This window comes from Periplaneta americana, chromosome 5 (genome assembly GCF_040183065.1).
Source record: "Periplaneta americana isolate PAMFEO1 chromosome 5, P.americana_PAMFEO1_priV1, whole genome shotgun sequence".
Lineage (NCBI taxonomy): Eukaryota > Metazoa > Arthropoda > Insecta > Blattodea > Blattidae > Periplaneta > Periplaneta americana.
The window spans coordinates 155,636,989-155,657,546 of NC_091121.1; the positions used below are offsets into that span (position 1 = coordinate 155,636,989).

At 32.5% G+C, this 20,558-nt stretch overlaps 1 protein-coding gene across 3 annotated transcripts in view; it reads right to left on the reverse strand.

Moving 5' to 3' along the window:
• The window catches only part of LOC138700237 (serine-rich adhesin for platelets-like), a 148,900-nt gene that overhangs the window by 6,998 nt on the left and 121,344 nt on the right, over window positions 1–20,558 (reverse strand). For 2 of the 3 annotated variants that reach the window (XM_069826713.1, XM_069826712.1), the window contains exon 8: window positions 115–19,366. The exons of the other annotated variant lie outside the window; for it this stretch is intronic. In XM_069826713.1, coding sequence (XP_069682814.1) covers window positions 19,178–19,366 — 189 coding nt within the window. In that variant the 3' untranslated portion in view covers window positions 115–19,177. Of the gene's footprint in view, window positions 1–114; window positions 19,367–20,558 lie in introns of those variants that run through there. 3 annotated transcript variants of the gene reach the window in all.

Here is a 20,558-nt window from a genome sequence, read left to right on the forward strand (position 1 = left end):
ATTTGATTAAATCATGGGATAAGGTCATCACGTGTTGCCTGTATTATTGTTGATATAATAAAGACAAAGGTGACAAAGGTTAAAGGATTGAAAAATAAATAGTGAAATCAGCACTTAATAACAATAATTTCTATTGAGAAACTAATAGAGTTAATTAATGCACATTACATAAATAAAATCATGGTCAAATGATTGACAACTGGGGTAAGAAAATGACAAATTTCCTTCTTTGGATACCTATTCTTCGTACTGTATACATCTCTCAAAATAAGTAATTATAATCTTATCACAATTATATCTCGATGTGTTCAATATGCATGTATGCAAGTACATACAATACCAGTACCTTTATTGATGGATGTTACAAAAGAACGTGTAATACACCATTAGACCAAACATTCTCCTACATTTTCAGATTTTTACATCCATGTACTGTGAACGTGACTTTAAAAGATAGTCATTATGCTTTCCACTGGTAACAATGTACCAAATGATCAAGAAGGAAAGTCTAGCTTTTCATTAATATAAATAAATCATTACCTAGTTTCTGCGCGTGGTCAAATGATGCTCTACACAATCTAATTAAACCAAAACCACAAATTATAATATACACAGTAGATCATTTACATATACTCCTTTTTTTTTTTTTTTTTTTTTTGTCCCCAGATAACTTCAAGCCAATTTTGCAGTACCGGAATAATAAAACCAGTCTTTAGGAAGATATTTAACGAGATAGTGCACATATATCAACATTAAAAAGTTCAATATTAATTATGATAGGAACTTCATTAGTGACACATGAACAAGAACACTGTAGATTTCTCTGGATTCTTTAGAGAGCTATGTGCGTCCTATGTAAGTATAGAAATAAACATGAGATTATGAAATATACGTAATCACGGGACCTACACTGATATAGATTTAGTTCTATATAACTGCAACTGATAGTGAACGAGAATTGCAATGCATAATGACGTTTCTGTTTTATTAAACTTTCACATGTAAAGCATTAAAATAAACCAAACTAAGTATAAGGATGACAAACGTATTTCATACATATTTATCTATTTATCAGTAAATACGATTATGTTGTCAGCAAACAGCTGGATACCGGTACATTAAGAAGATTGATTGATCAGTAAATACGACAAATGAGTGGATTTCGACTAATTTGGATATTGTCTATTATGTCTAAATTTCGTAAAAGCATAATCAATGAGTTACACTGCTTTGCATGGATAAACAGGCATAAAGATTAGCATTACTAATAGTTTATGTAAAATGTATTTTAGAACAAAATTATGAAAGAACAAAAAATCTGTATTTTGTGTAATTTACTGATCTATCTCTCTCTCATTCCTCCGTCAGTCATCCGCAGTTTCTCTATCTGTGTGACACACAACACAAGCAGTATCATCATTGAATTGCAATCCAAACTGAATAACAAATAGGAGTCACATTTCTCAAATAATTATAAGACTAGAAAAAAGATTTGCAAGACTAGCTAGCAGACACATTTATTTTTACTTGTGTTATTTGCTTTTCATTGCCAACAGATGATATTTTTACAAAATGGCACTTATTGCTATGCAGTAGTGACTAGTATGATAATGAAGGATAGCACCATTCTATATAAGAATTTATGACACACAAATCTTAAGCATCATAGTACTTAAAACTCACAGTAGTTCTTCATTATTGTTTTTTTAAGTAGTATTAATTAAAGCAATGACATCAAATTGCGTGTATCTTTAGTATGGCATGTTAAACATACACTACACAACTACATGTAATAGAACAGGTATTTTACAACTTAAACATAAATAAATAAATTTAGCTTCCTTTATGAAAAGGTTGCCAGACTTGACAAAGCGTATTACATATAATTTGGAAACACAGCTAAAAGGTAAAATGATATATATTTGAAACGATTAGGGAATCGAATATACAAAATGTCAGAAAAATTTACACCTAAGTAGCGTTTGTGCTCATTTACAGTTAAGAAAGGGGGGAAAAAATATCATCAGATAGATTAGAATGATTTGAATGCCATATACAGCGAGAAAAATAATAGTACGGATTTATTGGCATTGATATCGAAACCAATCAACAGCCATCGGTTAAGATAACTTGAAATTTCCATTATCACTCCCATACAAATGATTTCTCAATATTTGAACCGATCCTTTGAGGGCACTAATGGCTATTTCCTTCACAATGCTGTGTGTTAGGCCCAGGTTTTTACATTTGTTGGCAACTCGTGCTCCCACCATCAGACCTATTACATCAATGTGGGACAGGCTATATTTATCTTTATAGAACAGGATTGTTGATTCATAGATCCGTTTCTTTTCACTGTCCACTTCATGCGGTTGATCTGCATGTGTCTCAAATCTGATGGTGGGATCGAGAATGTATGCCGAGTTGTTCTTAATGGCAATGATATCAATTCGCCGAACACTTCCTTGTGTGGCTAGTCCCCTCTTGATGGACTGTAAACTGTACTTCCTTCAGTGCCTCGACCAGCACAGAATGGACAGCATGGTGACGGATGTTGCAAAGGGCCTCACTATAGGGGCAGAAGCCAAGGATATGGGGAAGAGTTTCAATCTCGCTGAGACAGCGCCTACTTGAATAAAACTGTAGTACTGGTTTATATCATGAGAGAATTACAAAGGCTTCTAAAAGGCCTAAACAGATCTGGATGTATTAAAAACATTGAAGTAAACATTTATTGAGATTATAAAATTTAATGTATAAAGTAATTTTTCATATTAATTTTCAGAATACTATAGTTACAAAACCACAAATTAGTATACAATAAGAAAAAAGAACTGGAATTACTGTGATATATTTTGCATATTTTTTAATTATAGAATTTAAGTCTATTCATGGATTAAAAATTTAATTTATTGAACTAATCCTGCAGATATATACTTCAGTTCCTATTCCTAAAATAAAAAGTAATATAAAAAAATCCTTAAAATATGTCCTTTTCAAGAATATACAGACCCTCCAAAATGGCTGCTGAAAGTAATAGTCTTATATTATATGTCTGAATTATTTAATTAACTCTGAATAGGTAATTTATCATAATTCACAGATAAAAATCTACTAATCATTAAGAGTACCGGTAATAGAAAAACAGTGACATTACATAGCACTGTGAGATTATCCAGATTTTTGGGGCTTCAAAAACTCAAACCTTTAGTAAGCTACAACCAATAAAATAAGAAAGACATTCATTCAACTGACAAAACTACAGAAGCACGTAAGTTTTCAATTCATACCTTATTTGGGACTAAATATTGGAATGAATGTGCAAAACTTTTGGCGAAAAATGAACAAAACTTTTAATAAACATGAATTAAAAGAATTCTTGAGATAAAAAGACAGTACAAAACTGAAAATAATTGTAAACAAAATATCCAGGATAAAACTTAGGAAAACATTCAGAAAATTCGGAAAACTAATTGTAACAGGACAAGAAAGGAGGTCATAGCATTATTCCAACTAGAAACTGATCAAGATTGCTTAGTGAAGCATCTAAATAAAATTGGAACTTTGAACTCTGAATAGTGTACACTTTGAATGGTCACGAACCAATAAATATAGAACATATCTTAACATGTATTAAACTGGACCCTTCAAAACACAAGAAGTGCATGATCTCCCAAGTGATGGTATCAGGGAACGAAAAGTAAGTTTTATGTGTAACATGCTAGATATCTCGTAGTTTTCCATGCTGTCTATCACGTTCCACCTAATTAGTGTGAACAGAGTATATTTTTAATATTACAGTTCAAAATTTGGTAGTTAAACATCAAAAGCCATATTTTGGAATTTTTTGACGATATTGAATTATTTCTTTAATCCCTTATCAGAAACCTACTTATAATTAACTATTTTTCAAACATCTATTATAAAGACAGAAAGAGACAATAGTTCTGTATGCAAAGTAGCACACTAGTTTGTCTTTCACACAGTATCAAAAACATTTGCAAATTATTTTTTAAGTACAGTACCAAGAATAAGAATATATCAAATAATTTGCCAGACTCTGAAAAATCTCTCTTTCAAAATAGAAAATACAAGGTGCTATAGCAGTTGTGTCAAACTCATTTGGGCTGAAGGCTGTTTTCTATATCACTGTCCCTCTTGTGGGCCACACATGACTTATACATCTTGCCATTACTAAGCATAAAAATGTTTTTTAATTGCTGAGTTGTTGCCGATTCATCTTGAGTTGAAAAGAAGGCCGAATGGCCTTAACTCTGCCAGTCAAAATATAATGTAAAGGGCTGCTAGTTTCACATAATACCTGTTCTATAGTGTTCGTAATTCTTATGTTTAATGATAGACTGCTGTTTTAGCAATTTCAATAATTTTACTTAATTGTTGTTGGAGACAAATTAATAAAACTATTCACTTTATGTTAAGTAAAGGTGATATGAATGATTCCCTTACTTGTAATCACTCACTATGTTTGAAATCTTATGTTCAGAATAAATTAGATGGTGGTATATACAGATAACTATAACAAGCAGACTGATTCTGTTCTTTATTTTCCCTAGTTTTATTTAAGTACTAATACAGAAAGGGAGAAGATGGGAAAGGATGCTTCTTCAACTTAGTTAGATAAAATTTGTTTAGACACCTGAACAAAGTTTTTTTTTTTCAGTGTATTTTTATTAGTTACAAGATCAATTTTTTCATTATCACATGTAATGTAACTAAAATTCATGTCAGATAATAGCTGTCATCCACTGTCTGCAGCCCAAACATATCAAGTGCACATTGTAACTTTTATCAGAAGCCTAAGAAGGAATAAAAAAAAGATAAATCTTGAGGTTAATTCGCAAATTTTAAGGACATTTAATCTGGATTTCTGTAAACAGCATGAGATAATACCCTTTAAGGCAGTTCTGCTTGTATAGCAGAGCTAATAAAAGTAAAGAATGAAACTGTACGAGATTCCAGAAAAATAATCCATTCACAGCAGAGTAGCATGATGGCTTTTTAATCAAGATATTCTATGTGTAAGCCTAATGATTATTGATTCATTCTTATTTGGGTTTTTCATAGTGTGTATGCTCCTAAATTCGGAATTGGAATGTTACGACAAATATCTCAGTCGTATTTCAGATGCACTCTACTTTTATCTGGATCAAGCCTTTGACATTCTTGAGAGAATTACATCCTATATCAGTGGTTGTCAGCACAGTGCATGGCAACATGCACCCTCGTGCAAGAGGAAGCATACCTGCCAGCAGCCACAAATGCACACTGATGCTGTAAGAGACCTGTGGGTAAGAGATGCTAGCTCGAGAGTGCAGTGTTCTGATGACTGCTGTCCTATATTATTTGTATACATCAACTTTAGGATAAAAGTCCACATTTTTTTTCCTTAATATCTTTCAAACTTTGGTGACACGATTCTTGGGAGTAAACTAAGCAATTTATATAATTCAAATTTGAAAATCGAATTTGGGGACCCAAAGAACATTTTATTTTAATTAAAATTTTGGACAGTCCTAACTCCATTAGAAATTGACCTAGAGTAAAACTTCTTTTGCCAAAGTAATCCCCTACATATGGAGAATATTACATACTAAAATTATTTATTTATCTTGAACCATTCAAAAGATATGCCACGTTATATAAGCACTTAGAAAAAAATATATATATTTATACGGTATATTTTTGGAAAAAAATAATTATAATCGATTGAAAATAATAATTTTAGTTTACAACATAGCCACATGTTTAAGCTTTAATTTGGTACCTCAATGAAGTCTTCTGACCAATAGAAAGTCTATCTTTTGTCCGTCAGAAGGATAACAAATGTCGGAAAATGTGAAATAGGAGAAAACAAACACGGAAGATAGTGTAAGGTATAGAAAGTATAGTGTGCTTATATTGTAAATGCCCAAACAATTATGAAATTATTGAGGCAAAAACATTTACAGAAATTTTGAAGAAATCTGACATTTCTAGAAACGATGTAGCCTAGACCTTAAACCTGTATCTGGGATGAAAGATATGACCTGACATCATGATGATGAGGAGGAGGAGGAGGAGGAGGGGGGGAGGGGGACAATGAAAAAGGAAAAGGTGGAAAACGAGGATTATGAAAGAAGAAAAAAAAAATTATATAATCTGTTACATTAAGTGTAATTCACAAAAGATAGCCACCCTTTCGAAGCTTTGTCTGGCAGAATTTACGAACTTCAATGCTGTAGACCGACAAATATTTGCTTTATTATATTATAAAAATCACTGTATACGATTACACAAAAGAAGTCAACAGCTAAATAAATTTATACTTCCATTTAACTAAAATGTAATACAGTATATATTTGGTTGTAAAATACGCTGTTAAAAGTAACAAAGATTAATGTATCTGACATCAGTATATGTGCACTATCTCTTTAGAATAATCTATTCTTATAATACGAATTGTATTTCTTCCTGAAATCGTGAATTTTTACTTTTGTTGTTATTATTATTATTATTATTATTATTATTATTATTATTATTATTACTACACTGCATTGTCATTCATTATTCACCTTGTTTGTGAAGTTTAGCAGTTGTAAATGACATGTTAAGTACAGTTACCTGAATTAAATGCTACTCTTGAATTACATACTGTTGAAATACCAGTACAATAAGTTAGGGAATGAGTAGCTAGAAATTTGAGTTGAAAATTCACCATTACCAAACTGTATATTACAATTTCGGTAAAATGTGTTAATTTATACATCAACGAATTTGAAAAATTAAACAAATTACCAAATAATTATGACTTCATCGTTTCCAAGTACTATATTAAACAAAAATAAATGCACTTAGGACTATTTTTCAACTAGAACACTTTGGAAACTTCATTTTAAAATTTCACTCACAACCAATTTAATGGTGGGGTGTGATTTGAAGACCCATGATTTTGTCACTGTGATAAGTGTGTCACTGGTTCAGACTATAACTACAGTTCCAAAATCACAGCACTGAGAAATCATCTCTGTCCAATATGTGACTCACAGCAAAAACGAACGTACATGGGCTATTCCATCTCAAATCGACCGAAATATAGAGAAAATTAACCTTGCAATTTTTAAATACAATGAAACTTTTTCTGTCCGTTGACAGCTGTGATACAATGCTTTGTGCAAAGTTTGAGGCATCAGAACTTCATAGTGTTTAAATTAAAAATATTTAAATTTATTGTATTTTCATAAAATTAGCAACTTTGAACTGTTGTAGCTCCGAAATCCTTTCACCCAATGATCAAAATCATGGTTTATTTTGATGCTGAGAAATTAAAGTTTATATTGACATGTAAACAGTTTTTCTTACTTTTTATGGAAATGGAGAAATTTAGATTTTTCTTCATTAAGACGTCTTTGCCCACGAAAAAATATTTTTAAAATATATGGTTAGATTCCGCATTGAAAGTACAAATAAACACATATTTTTTACTGGTGCACCGTTGATAAGAAAATATTGAAAATATCAAATAAAGAAAATAAATAGTACGTGCGTGAAGTAACAAGCTGACTGTGAGGTGGGAGCTAGCCGAGACAAGCAAGGCCAGAAGACAAACACGTAATGTTTCGTCTAGTAGCGCATAGCTGGGTTAGCTTTATCACAAGTTTTCATAAACACAGGAGTAAAATGACGCCCAATGCTCACTTATCTTCATCTCTCGGCCAGTGCATGCGGTACTGCATCGTTCAAGTCTAGGTGTGTGAAAATAATTTATTTAATACCCTCGAAACTTATTGCCAAGCCACTAAGAAAACAATGCCGAATCCCTCTTAATAATGCAAGGCTTTTTCTCAATATTTTTTTTACATTTTTACAAATGGGCAAAAAGCCTAAAGGTAAGTAAAATCAGATTATCTGTCTCTCTGTATACAATAAAAATAAGGATTACTTCTTAACATAACCTACCAAATGTCAGCTTCAAAATGAGCTCCAGTTCAATGTTCTGCAGTAAACAGTTCCAGAGTTCTGAGTGCTGAAAGAGGATTGCTAAATTTGTCGCTCAACAATACAAAAATAGTTTGACTTTCGATAGTATATTTTTGTAAATGCACTCTCCTCAGCACCTTGTATAAATAGGGAAAAAATTAGAGTATTAAAAAAATGCGAGGTTTTTTACTGATCGATTTCATATGGAATAGCCCACATATATGTGACAGGTCTAGAGTTCAGATAATTGCAAGTCAGAAGATTAACTTGAAGGACAACATACTCAAAAGGTTAATGTTGGCAAATCTTTGATATTGAAGCTATGCACTCGCTATATTATTCCATAAATGATTCACTTAATCATTCATAAACATTCTTGGGCAAATATACGTGTTCACACATCGCGATAACACAGCTCAGAGTCAGAGCATGCTTTGTTTTCAATATATTCTTCGTATAATCACTATTGCTGATATAAGACATGGCACCAGTATATTGGTATATCAACTCAATTAGTAGAGGAGCAATAAACAAACATCTGTCGGCTTGTTATGAGAAACATTGGCAATGAAATTGAGTTCTAAACGATTTGGAAATTTACAGACAAGAAACGGAGCCTCACAATCACCAAGAATCATCTGAACACAAAAATCTCAGTGACAAAATCATTATTATCTACCACAGTAATTTTTCTGGAGCTGTGATGGCAAAACTCAAGAGGGCTAGAAAGAAGCCCTCTTGGTCACACTTCACCTCTACTTCAATTATCTTATAAATGCTACCTGCCATATAAATAAAATACTGAAAAAGGTACAGAAAGAGAAGATGAAAAATGTGTGTTCCAGGAAGTTGAAAAATAGCCATATATAAATGTATTTTTATTTTTATTTACAATGGCCATCAAGTTTCATTACCATATGTCAATGGTATTAATTAAAATCTAATCGGAATATGTATTATATGACTTTCTTGTGTTAAATTCTATTGTACCTGGTTTACATGTTTCGACCTAGAATGGGTCGTTGTTGGTCTTGGCACCTCTTGTTTTGTTTCCTGTGAGGCACCAAGGCCAACAACGACCAGTTCTGAGGATGGCCCATAAAAGGTCGAAACATGTAAACCAGGTACGATAGAATTTAACACAAGAAAGTCATATAATACATATTCCAAAGTGATACAGTGTTAAAAGTTGTGTAATCAAGATGTATAAAAACTAATAGTCCTAGTGGCCTAGGATGTAAATGCTTCAGTTATTGAAGAACTTAAATTTTTACATAATTTCTCCCTTAAGTTTGTAAGTTTAATTATAGATATGTATAAAATATTGATATTTCCTAGAATTGTGTATGTGTATGTTTTTTCTTACTTCACATCATAATGCAAAAACTGAACTTGCTGAATCACTAAAAATAGACCTTAAATTGAGGAGCATCGTTTCAAATCGTATTAAGTCCAACTTAGAATTTTTTTATACGAGTGACGAAAAACTGAATTACTCATAAACTGAACAAGTTTTCAAAATACTACACAAAACCATTTTTAAGTACTTGTTTCACAGTTTACAAATATGACGACTTGGAACCACCAGACTTCACAGCATGAAAGATAAAGAAGTAGAAAGTAACAACTTTAATTTCGTCCACTGGTGGACTTAATACGTTTTGAAACGACGATCCTCAATTATTCTCTGTAGCAGTGGCTATAGAAGTGTCTCGAAATACAATAAATAAAGATATGGTATCTTGTTTTCTCCAAGATATTTGGGTGTTAATGCACAAACACTTTACTTATATGAATATTTTTTCAGAACATAAAACAAATGAAGAGTCCACTGCAAGAATGATGGATGTCACATTTATTGTTGAAACTGAACCAAGACTGTCAATGCATAGCTTAAGACATATAGAATGTACATAGAGAGTTATATGGCATTAACACTGATAGTCATTGTCCAGTAATGATCGGAAAATCACAGTTAAAGTTTGAGCGCTAAGCATTTCAAACTTTCAATTGCTTCTCCTGCAAAATGTATTTCAAATGACACCCATCAATCTTGCAATGGACTCTTCAAATGTATAATAGTGCAAGAAATTATTCCTCTACTTTTCCTCTGCCATAAATATTCACATCATGAAACTTTTGTAGCATAACCAAATGCTTACTGCTCTACAACATTAGGTGCATATTCGAGGTAAAATTGTAAGCATATCATCACAGAGATAATGTTCACTATAATTAATTGTTTATACAAACGAAAATATGTGCAATTAATACAGACAGTTCTTAAAAATTCTCTTTTTTTTATTTGATATACAGATGAACTTGCTGGCCATTATGTTCATCTCATGAGGAACATATGTTCCTTACTTAAAATCCCATTACATTTGATGACTAATTATTAAAAAGTAAAATACAGATAACCTTCGACTTACCTCATAAATCAAGTTGGTTCTAAGTCGAAGAGTCCTGTACAGTAGATATCTACTGTATAAGCATTACATCATAAATTTTACACTCATTCTCATTACTCATGCTGCAGGCAACACACTTGGTTTGTTGTGCTAGTACAGGGGCACCCAAACTTTTTTTAGTGGAGGGTCATGGACCATATGTATGTTATAACTAGAGATACTTTCTCGAAATACAAATAATTTTATATGTGCAATAATTTTCAGTAAACATTTCGCAGGAAAAACTATTATCATGCATTTAATTATATTTCTGATACCAGTTCAATTTAGAACTTTGACAGACCAGTGAATGCATAGTTATCTAATGAGAAGTGTGGACCTAGCTTTTTGAAGGTAATACATCCATCCTTGTTGTTGTTGTTTAGTCAACTGTTAATGTCTGGTTTTTGTTCTGTGGAGCTAATGAGGAAGACCTCTTGTAGATCTTTGTCATCCAAGTTCGATCTCGATTTTGATTTTTGTACTTTCATTTTTAAAAATATTTGTTCACATATAAGTTATATGTAGGGTTGCCATAATCAAGAGACAAAACCAGGACATAATCGACACGTCAATTCGATTGACAACAGAAAAAGTGTGCATGTCTAGGAAACTTATATTGTATTTAATATGTAACTAATTATCATTTATTTACTATACATTAGAGATGGGATAAACTGTTCTTTTTAGGAAACAGTTTCGACTTTAACTGTTTCATGAACGAAGCTGTTCCAAAATAACAGTTTCAAAGAAACGGTTTCATAAGAATATGTTTACAACATCAGTGCCAACTGTTCCAACTTCTCATCTGCTTCAGGAACATGTTTCAAAGCGCTTGAATCGTCTTTAAATCAGCTGTTCAGTGTATTATGACAACGAAAGGTAGTTTCTGTAGGTTACTGTTAAGGGTACAGTAAATAACTACAATTCAAAATGAATCGATTTTAGTAAAAATAACACATATAACCCTAGGACAGTTTAATAATGATGACACTAGCTGATGATATTTTTCGCGGTATATTAATAATTAACACTATGTCAGGGCACCATGAACATATTCTCCATCAATGGACAGCTAATAATTAATATCAGATTTATTAGGGAATTTGATTTGTACAATCAAATTGCACGATCCTACATAGGCTACTGTTGCACGAAGGCCGTGTGGAACATGGATAATATTATATCTACTTTCGATTGGAGGTCAATGATAGCGCTACACGTGGCCTTTGCAGACAACAAAGAAGAGGAAAACTGTTTAGAAATTGAACTGTTTATCTCTTGGAACCATGTGGAGCATTGAAGTGATGACTGGAGCAGTGTAACACTCTTTGGAACAGTTGGAACAGGTTATATCACGAAACTGTTTCTATTGTGAAACAATTTCAAATAAACTGTTCCAGCTTTCTTCACCCATCTCTACTATACATAGTGTCTGACAAGTCCAGCATCACAGGCTAAATCAACAAATATGTTCAATATGATCCCCTCTGATTTCCAAACATGCCTGGAGGCAAAACTTCACGATAGTTACAACACTGTGCAGTATGTTGACAGTGATTTCATGACACTTTTCTTCGATCCACATTCGTGGATGGAACAGGTCACGAATCTTCACTTTGTGTACCGTTTCCTTAAGAAAATTCCATAGAGCAGTCAAGTGGATTTAGGTTGGGCGACCTGGGAATCCACTCTGTGGGTCCTCTGCGGTCTATGTACATATGATGATGTCAGAATGGACCTGCTAGGCGAAGGACCAGATTGGTTCATGCAGGATCGTGCTCCACCACACTGGTGCCACATCTGTGTGAAATTGGCTCGATGAAAACTTCTCTGATCAGTGGAAATCAAATGTTATGTTTTATTTAACGACGCTCGCAACTGCAGAGGTTATATCAGCGTCGCCGGATGTGCCGGAATTTTGTCCCGCAGGAGTTCTTTTACATGCCAGTAAATCTACTGACATGAGCCTGTCGCATTTAAGCACACTTAAATGCCATCGACCTGGCCCGGGATCGAACCCGCAACCGTGGGCATAGAAGGCCAGCGCTAAACCAACTTGCCAACTGATCAGTGGATATGACGCAGAAAACCCAGAGAGTGGGTCTCAGGTCGCCTGACATAAATCCACCTGACTTTACCTTCTGAATTTGTCATAAGGAAAAGGTATAGGAAGCGAAGTTTCATAACTTGCAGTACCTACGAACATAGATCGAAGAAGGGTCGTGAAATCACTGCCGACATGCTACACTACATTGAAGTTAGTCTCCAGACATCTTTGGAAATCGTAGGGGGTCATATCGAACACATTTTATGATTTAGCCCATGATGCGGGACTTGTCAGATACTCTGTAGACACTACATCAGTATCACTTATTTACTTAATATGGATGGGTTGGAAACTTCGGTAACACACTATGTTTTATGCTCGACCATGCCGAAATGTACTAATTATACACCTGGTAGCAGCCCTTTAATGGACCTCATTAAAGTACACCTATTCATTGAAGTTCAGGTGTTCCACCAATCAGAAAATACCATTGTAGCAATATGAAAGCGCAAGTATCGATTATTCTCGGATATGCAATCGAAAGACAAAAATAAATCAATAAATCACCTATATTTGAAATAAAGTCAGTTCTGTTACTATAATAATTAGCGTTAATTGTAAATAATATTCAAATAAATTCAATTTGTCATCTCGTTTTTCAATGTCTAATTCAATTTCAAGGTTATATCAAGATTAATGTTTGTTTTACCCTCTAGATTATATCAAGGTCAATGTCGACATTTGTTTCTCGGAAAAAATCAATACTTTCGCGTCTGCGCACATCTCACAATTTACGAGGTATTGCACAAGGTCAGTTCCACTCCTCAGTCAGATAAGAATAACATGCATACTTACGAATAATTTCAAGTTATAAATATGGTTGAGCATAAAAGTCGTATGAAACTTGCCTATAATGGTAATTAAGTCGCTCATATGAAAATTATGAAACTCGCTTGTGCTCGTTTCATAAACATACTCGCGCATAATGTACTATTATGTATTACCTTCTTAATCAGAATGGACATTACATTATTACTATTTACTTCAGCGACAGACCAGTTAAGTCTGTGTATCATCACCACAGTACCACTCATACTTCTCAAAACTGTGAGCAGAAGAAAGGAACTCTTTTTGAAATTCACACCAGTTTACATTTTTCATAATATACTGTATATACAAAATTTCATTTACTGATTTAAGTGGTAATCTGTCCACTGAGAATTTATAAAAGGAAATATTCTTTCAACGTTAGCGTTATGCCCGAGTATAGAGAATTAAAATTCTACAATTTTCAACAATTTGTGTACTGCTCCACAAGAACACAACTGTAACAAAAATTCACTCATGTGTGAAAGTATATCCTTAGAACTTTCCTCTTTGTTGTCTGATAGGAAAGATTTCAATTTGATCTCCTGGTCAAAGACAAGACTCTCATTCAGTTCACAAGACGTATTATCTTGCACCTACTTTGAGTGTCATTCTACACTATCTGCCAAATTATTGCAATTTCCCAAATTTCTGTCCAACTGCATTCAAAATCGCGGACTTCCATCTTTTCGCTCGAACTTTCTTCTTATACTATAAATCACAGACTGTCCGTGAAATCCGTGGCATATGGCAACCCTAGTTATAATGTCAATGAAAACATGCAGATCATATGACAGGCTTTGTTCTTCAAAGCTGAATACTTTTCATCTGGTATTTGTTAGTAGAATTTTATCAGATCTTTAGGATTGACGATTCCTCTTCCACTGTATCGTTCCACTGAAAATCTAGCAGTTTTAAATGCATTAACATATCACAAGCAAATAAAGACGAAAACAAAGGAATTTCAGAATATAGCTTCATAAAATCTACAAATGTTTTAATAAATTATTCTTCAATTTCCTCAATAACTTCCAAAAACAAATCACTTCCGAAAGATGTTTCACAATATTGAATTTGTAAATTATTGATTATAGAAAAATTTCCCTAATTTTTCACAGAAATTTGTCTCAATGTTTTCACTGCACCATATACATAATTGATTAGTTTATCTCTGTCTTGTAATATGGTGTTCAAGTCATTCAAATGTTTTGTGAAATAAACTAAAAATACTTCAATGAGAGACTTTTTCCTTCAAGAAATTTGCGGATTTCCTCTCGTAGAGCAAGAAACATTGTCAATGTGTGAGTGCAGCTCTACGTGTTAAATTACATCACCACATTCACTAATAAGAACTAATCATCCTGCGTGCAACAAGGCCAGGTTTCACTGTCGAGACATGTTGAAACATGTCGTGTTCAAGAAGTAAAACTCTAAAATAGCTAGTAAATATATAAAATTCAGTTTTTACAAGAGCAAAGGTGGACCACATAACAAGCCATCGCAGGCTTGATGTGGCCTGTGGGCCATAGTTTGGGTGGCCCTGTGCTAGTGAGTGAGCCTTGTGACTGTTGCCTGATTTACACTTATGACTAAGACTGGATACAAATTGAAAGTGACAGTCTTCTTTGTAGATGTGCATGGTATTGAAGTCGAGAATTATCTGTACTTTCAATTAATTCTTTTAACTTATTGGTAACAAAGTCTAAATTAAATTAATCTCAAAATAAAAAGTTATAAGCAAATAAAATTGCATTTTGTAATGACTTCAATAGTTGAAAAAATAAAAAAAAAAACTCTTAAATAGTGAACGAAGATGAGAACTGTAACAGTATATACGTATATATTATGAGTACAAAAAAATCAATATGAATGTACATAAAAAAAAAGTAAACTTTCACGGAATGATAATCAGATCTTAAGTACCAATAATATTCCTTCTTCCAGATACTTCTGTAAATGCAAAATATAGAAGTGATCTATAATGTTGGTCCCAAAACTGGGAATATTTTATTGCTTTTTCTGTCATTCATCCCATTTCAGAAATTCTTGAAGATTTTCTGTTAAAAAATGTAAATCAGTCTTGTAAAAACGGAATGATAATTTCCATTGCATTACCTTTATGAGCTTCGATTCACTGGATATTCTCTGGCAGTTTGTCTTCTTTCCTTGTCATTTAAAATGCTTTTCTTTAATCACACATATTAATATTTTTAAAAAATATTTTTCTATAAGAATTTTAGTATCATCAACAGTATTCAATTAAATAGAATTCATAATACGAGACTCTGGAGAATAAAGTGATTAAATTGCTGGTAACAAACTATTATGGGTAAAACTAAGAACTGGTGGTAGTTCAACAAATTTGTGTTAGCACCTTACAAATACTGTTAATGTTTGGTATTTAGTTTTAATAACAAAATAAGAAAACAAAAATAAAAATTAAAACTAGTGTAACAAGATTTATCAAACTCACAAAACCACACAGTACAAAAAGATTTACTTCATCATATCTAAATACACAATAAGTCGAAAAATAAAACATTTAAAAATAGCACTCATTGTTATATCAACATTTTGATTTATAATACAGAGTCGTCAAATTTTATCCAACAATCACAACTTAATTTTCAGAAAGAACTTTTCAGCCCTTGGTACATAGTTATTTTAAGTAATCTATCAAAGGAAATATATCACTTATACATCCACTCATCTCCTTGAGCTTTCTCTTACATTCGGTCCCCTGCTTATTTATTTATTATTTTTTTTCACTCCTCTGTAAGTGGTAAATGAATAATTTTATGTTTAACAGTGTATATGTGCCATTTATTTAATTTAGATCAGTCAATTTCGTAAGACATAAAGGGGTTAAAGAAAATAGCTACTACGCTAATTACATATTTCATCGCGTAAACATCGCCATCACATAATGGTCGCACTCTTATTTATAGATAAACTGATCAGGACTTCAAAATTTCAATGTATAATCGTTGCATGGATATTTCCATTTATCACAATCAAGAAACATTTAAAAATAACGTGCCACCACTGCAACACAAAGTACCTTTACTCTCAAGATCGAATGTGCGAGAAACAGTAGTGGCTGCTGACGAAAGTGGAGTGGGGGTGCGAGATGTTAGCCAATAGCCATAAATGCCTTTATTTCAGTACAATTGTTGATTGTGAGTAGTCGTTGTTTAGGAGTGTTTAAATACGTCCTTTCAGAGCTAGACCAATCATTTTTCCATGGACTAGTCCAGTAGTCAGATAATATCGATTTTAGTGTATCAGATGTGCAGGTACATCAACAATACCGTGAACATTTTCAGTCAATAAAATAGTGTTTTTAATTGAATAACACCACAGTAATTTTTCTTTTTTCATTGTATACAACGTATTATTCACGTTAAAGGTCTAGTGTCCCACACTAATACCAGTTCCCCTCCTTTCCCTCTCCTTCCACTTCTGCCACAAATCATGCGATTTGGCCCTGCTTGCACATATCCCCATTATATGGAAGTTGATCACTGAAAGTTGACATGACCAATCGTTACCATTTTAATTTATTCTTCTCATAATGATTGGACCATATATTTTCACTTGGGGGGAGGGAAGGAGGGGGGAAAGGATTAAAAATGCAATGAAATACGGTATATAAATTTCTTACTCAAAATTCACAGTCTTTTCTACCCACATCATTGCAGTTTCCTCGTTTATGTATATAGTTTATTCCTTAATATAAACAAGCAAATAAAAAACTAGATATACTTTTTTTTTCTAAAAACGTTTGTATTTAAAAGACTGAACTGTGTATATAGACATATAGACATTAATCTTAAAAATAAGGTGATATTCATAGGAATATGAAAATTACACAGGTTTTCATATGAATAATGAGTACAATATTTAAGTTCAATGCATGTAAGATCATTCTCAAGTTTGTACACAAAATGAGGATATTTAAGACTTTTTTGTGTTATTTAAATTCAAACATAATTAAAATTCTCCATCGTATCTCTCAAAATAACAAAAACACTAATAGCACACACTGCACTTGAGAGGCATGTATGAAAATTAAGGTCTTATTTGTAATTACAGTCAACATATGAAGGAGTGGTCACCTGTAAGTGATTCGTAATTAGTGCTACAGTAAACAATCCTGACAGCTGGGAGGTTCGTGTTTTAATACGGTTTCTGTCAGTGAAAAAGAAATTCTTTTTAGGTTTGTGATCTTATTTATGACTGAAGATAAGATTATGGAACGGTGTCGTCATTGAAAGAAAGGCAAACCAGTGCCTACAATGAAGAGTGTAGTGGCCAGTGGCTGATCAACTGTGGTGACAGAGTTGGTGTAAAAAAAGCTAAAGTGAAAAATTTGTGAAAATCAATGTTTAATAAGAGTACCCCCATTTTCTATCGAATTTCTTTAATTTGCACATAAAACTGAAACTGTGACAGAAAAGGTAAGCTACAAAAACTGTGTACAAGATGAAGGTTAAAATGTTAACTTATGCATATATTGTGGTATCAGCTCAAATATTTTTGTAGCATTTTGATAATTAATTAAATTAATTTTGCAGTTATATTGTGATTAGATGTAACGTGGAACCTACAACGTAAACAGAAATATAAAATGATGATTATTGTAAGAAATGGACATCAGAGCATAATTTGAAAACAAAAAATCTTTAATATAAATATGTATAATAATTTAAATAGAATGACTTCTGAATATATTATACTTAAACATTCAATTTCTTGATAATGGCACTGCCACAGAATTTCTATATATTTAATATATATATATATATACGTCCGTTTCAATCATTGACATTTCAGAGAAAGGTCTAACCATCATTAAATTATCTAAATTAATTTATTCCATTCACATGTTCTCACTGTTCAAAATGGATGTGACAAATAGTTCGCAGTTAAAATACCATTTAAAACTAGATTATATAAGTTGTTCACAAAATGTTTTCTTCTGTTTCTATTGAAAATTAAGAAATGGTATGATTAATTTTCTCAAATATTTTGAAGTTATCATGGTAAATAGTATCATAATTTGATGATGACTTAACTTAGCACTGAAAATAAAGATGCGTTCTTAGTTTTCAATAACTTTTAAATTAAAATACTGTGCAAATATGTAAAAATTACAAGATAAGCAATAACTATACAAAAAAAAAAAAAAAACTCCATATCAATTATATCAAATAAACTCAGGAGATGTATAGTTGCAATTTGAAGATTTCGACACTGTTTATATTTCTTGAAGAAAATAATCTGATTGTATAAAAAGGTGAAGTTATTAAATGGTAAATGTTTATAAACATAGTACACAATTAATTCAAAATATTTCAAAATCAATTTAAAATCTGAGAGATCATGTATATCTTACATTCTCCAGATTGGCATTATTCTTGCATGAGGTATGGTGCTTATTTGACAATGTAAAAAATAGTTAACCTCTTTACAATTCCCTAGATGGACGATAAAGTAAATAATAGTCAAGATTACTTTAAATGACTATGTACAGAACTGAATAATAATTTACGCTAATGATATTAATGTAAAATGCATTATTTTCAAATATGGTGCAGCACTTCTTACATATTTTATTACAGATTAAATCATACAACTAATAAACTATAACATTCATTAAAAGATAAAGCAATATCATCGTTATAAGGGTCCCAAATCTTCAGAGATAGAAGCCAATGGAACTTACGGTACTTGAGTACTGTATTTCTACACAAAGAGTGAAAGGTCGTCTTGAACCAGATCGCATTCCATTTTACGAATTTCAAGAGCAGCTGTTGATGCTCACAGCCATTCAAACGAAGAGCCTCTTTACACCACATTCACAACAGAACTTGGCCAGAGTAACTGGATATTTTGAGCCACATTCATGACAAAACTTAGACAATTTTGGCGCAGTCTGTTGACTTGAAATGGACTGTGATATTGTTGTTACAGATGAGGAGTTGGAGCTGTGTGGGCTTTTGCGATCGTGATTTTCTATCTGTAAAAGCAATAAACTTTATCTAATTGCACAGCTTCTAAAAGACTTACAATATTTAAATGTTCACTGCAAACACAGCCTTTTGCATCTCAGCTGTCTGGAGACAGACAAGAAATTTATAGCTTGCTACACTTTCGCTGCTAAATTAACAGCATTCATCTTGCTTCATAGCAAATGTTGCGAATACTGCCCTTAATATGCCAAAAAAAGTTGTCTCTTTGAAATAATTACTTATTCAATCACTGGAGCTCGGCCACTGAAATACTTTAATCTGGGACCAGGTATTGTATTTCAATTTCCTCAATACACTAGAAGTTTGTTTAATATATTTATGCTCGACCATGGCGAAATGTAGTAATTATACACCTGATAGCAGCCCTTGACCTCATTAAAGTACACTTATTCATTAAAGTTCAGGTGTTCCGCCAATCAGAAAGCACCATATGAAAGCGCAAGTATCGATTTCACCAATTACACAATAAATAACCTACATTTGAAATAAAGTCAGTTCTGTTACTATAATAATTAGCGTTAATTGTAAATAATATTCAAATAAATTCAATTTGTCAACTCATTTTTCAATGTATAATTCAATTTCAAGGTTATATCAAGATTAATGTTTCTTTTACTCTCTAGATTATATCAAGGTCGTCGACATCTGTTTCTCGGAAAAAATCAATACTTTCGCGTCTGCGCACATCTCACAATTTACGAGGTATTGCACAAGGTCAGTTCCGCTCCTCAGTCAGATAAGAATAACATGAATACTTATGAATAATTTCAAGTTAGAAATATGGTCGAGCATAAAAAGTCGTATGAAACTTGCCTATAATGGTAATTAAGACGCTTGTATGAAAATTATGAAACTCGGTTGCGCTCGTTTCATAAACATACTCGTGTCTTAATTACTACCATTATAGGCTCATTGCATAACGTACTATTTTGTCTTTCAAACTATCTTACAAGTAAAAATCACAAAGTGTTAAATTGGGAGATTGAAGGGCCACACAATATCAGTAATTGGTTCACTGCTGTGGAGTAATTGTTAGAATGCTTGACTGTAAATCCTGCTTGGGGCAAGTTATCTTGTTGAGGTTTTTTCTGATGTTTTCCCTCAACCCATTAAGAGCAAATGCTAAGTAACTTTCGGTGTTGAACCCTGGACTCATATTGCCAGCATTATCACCTTCAT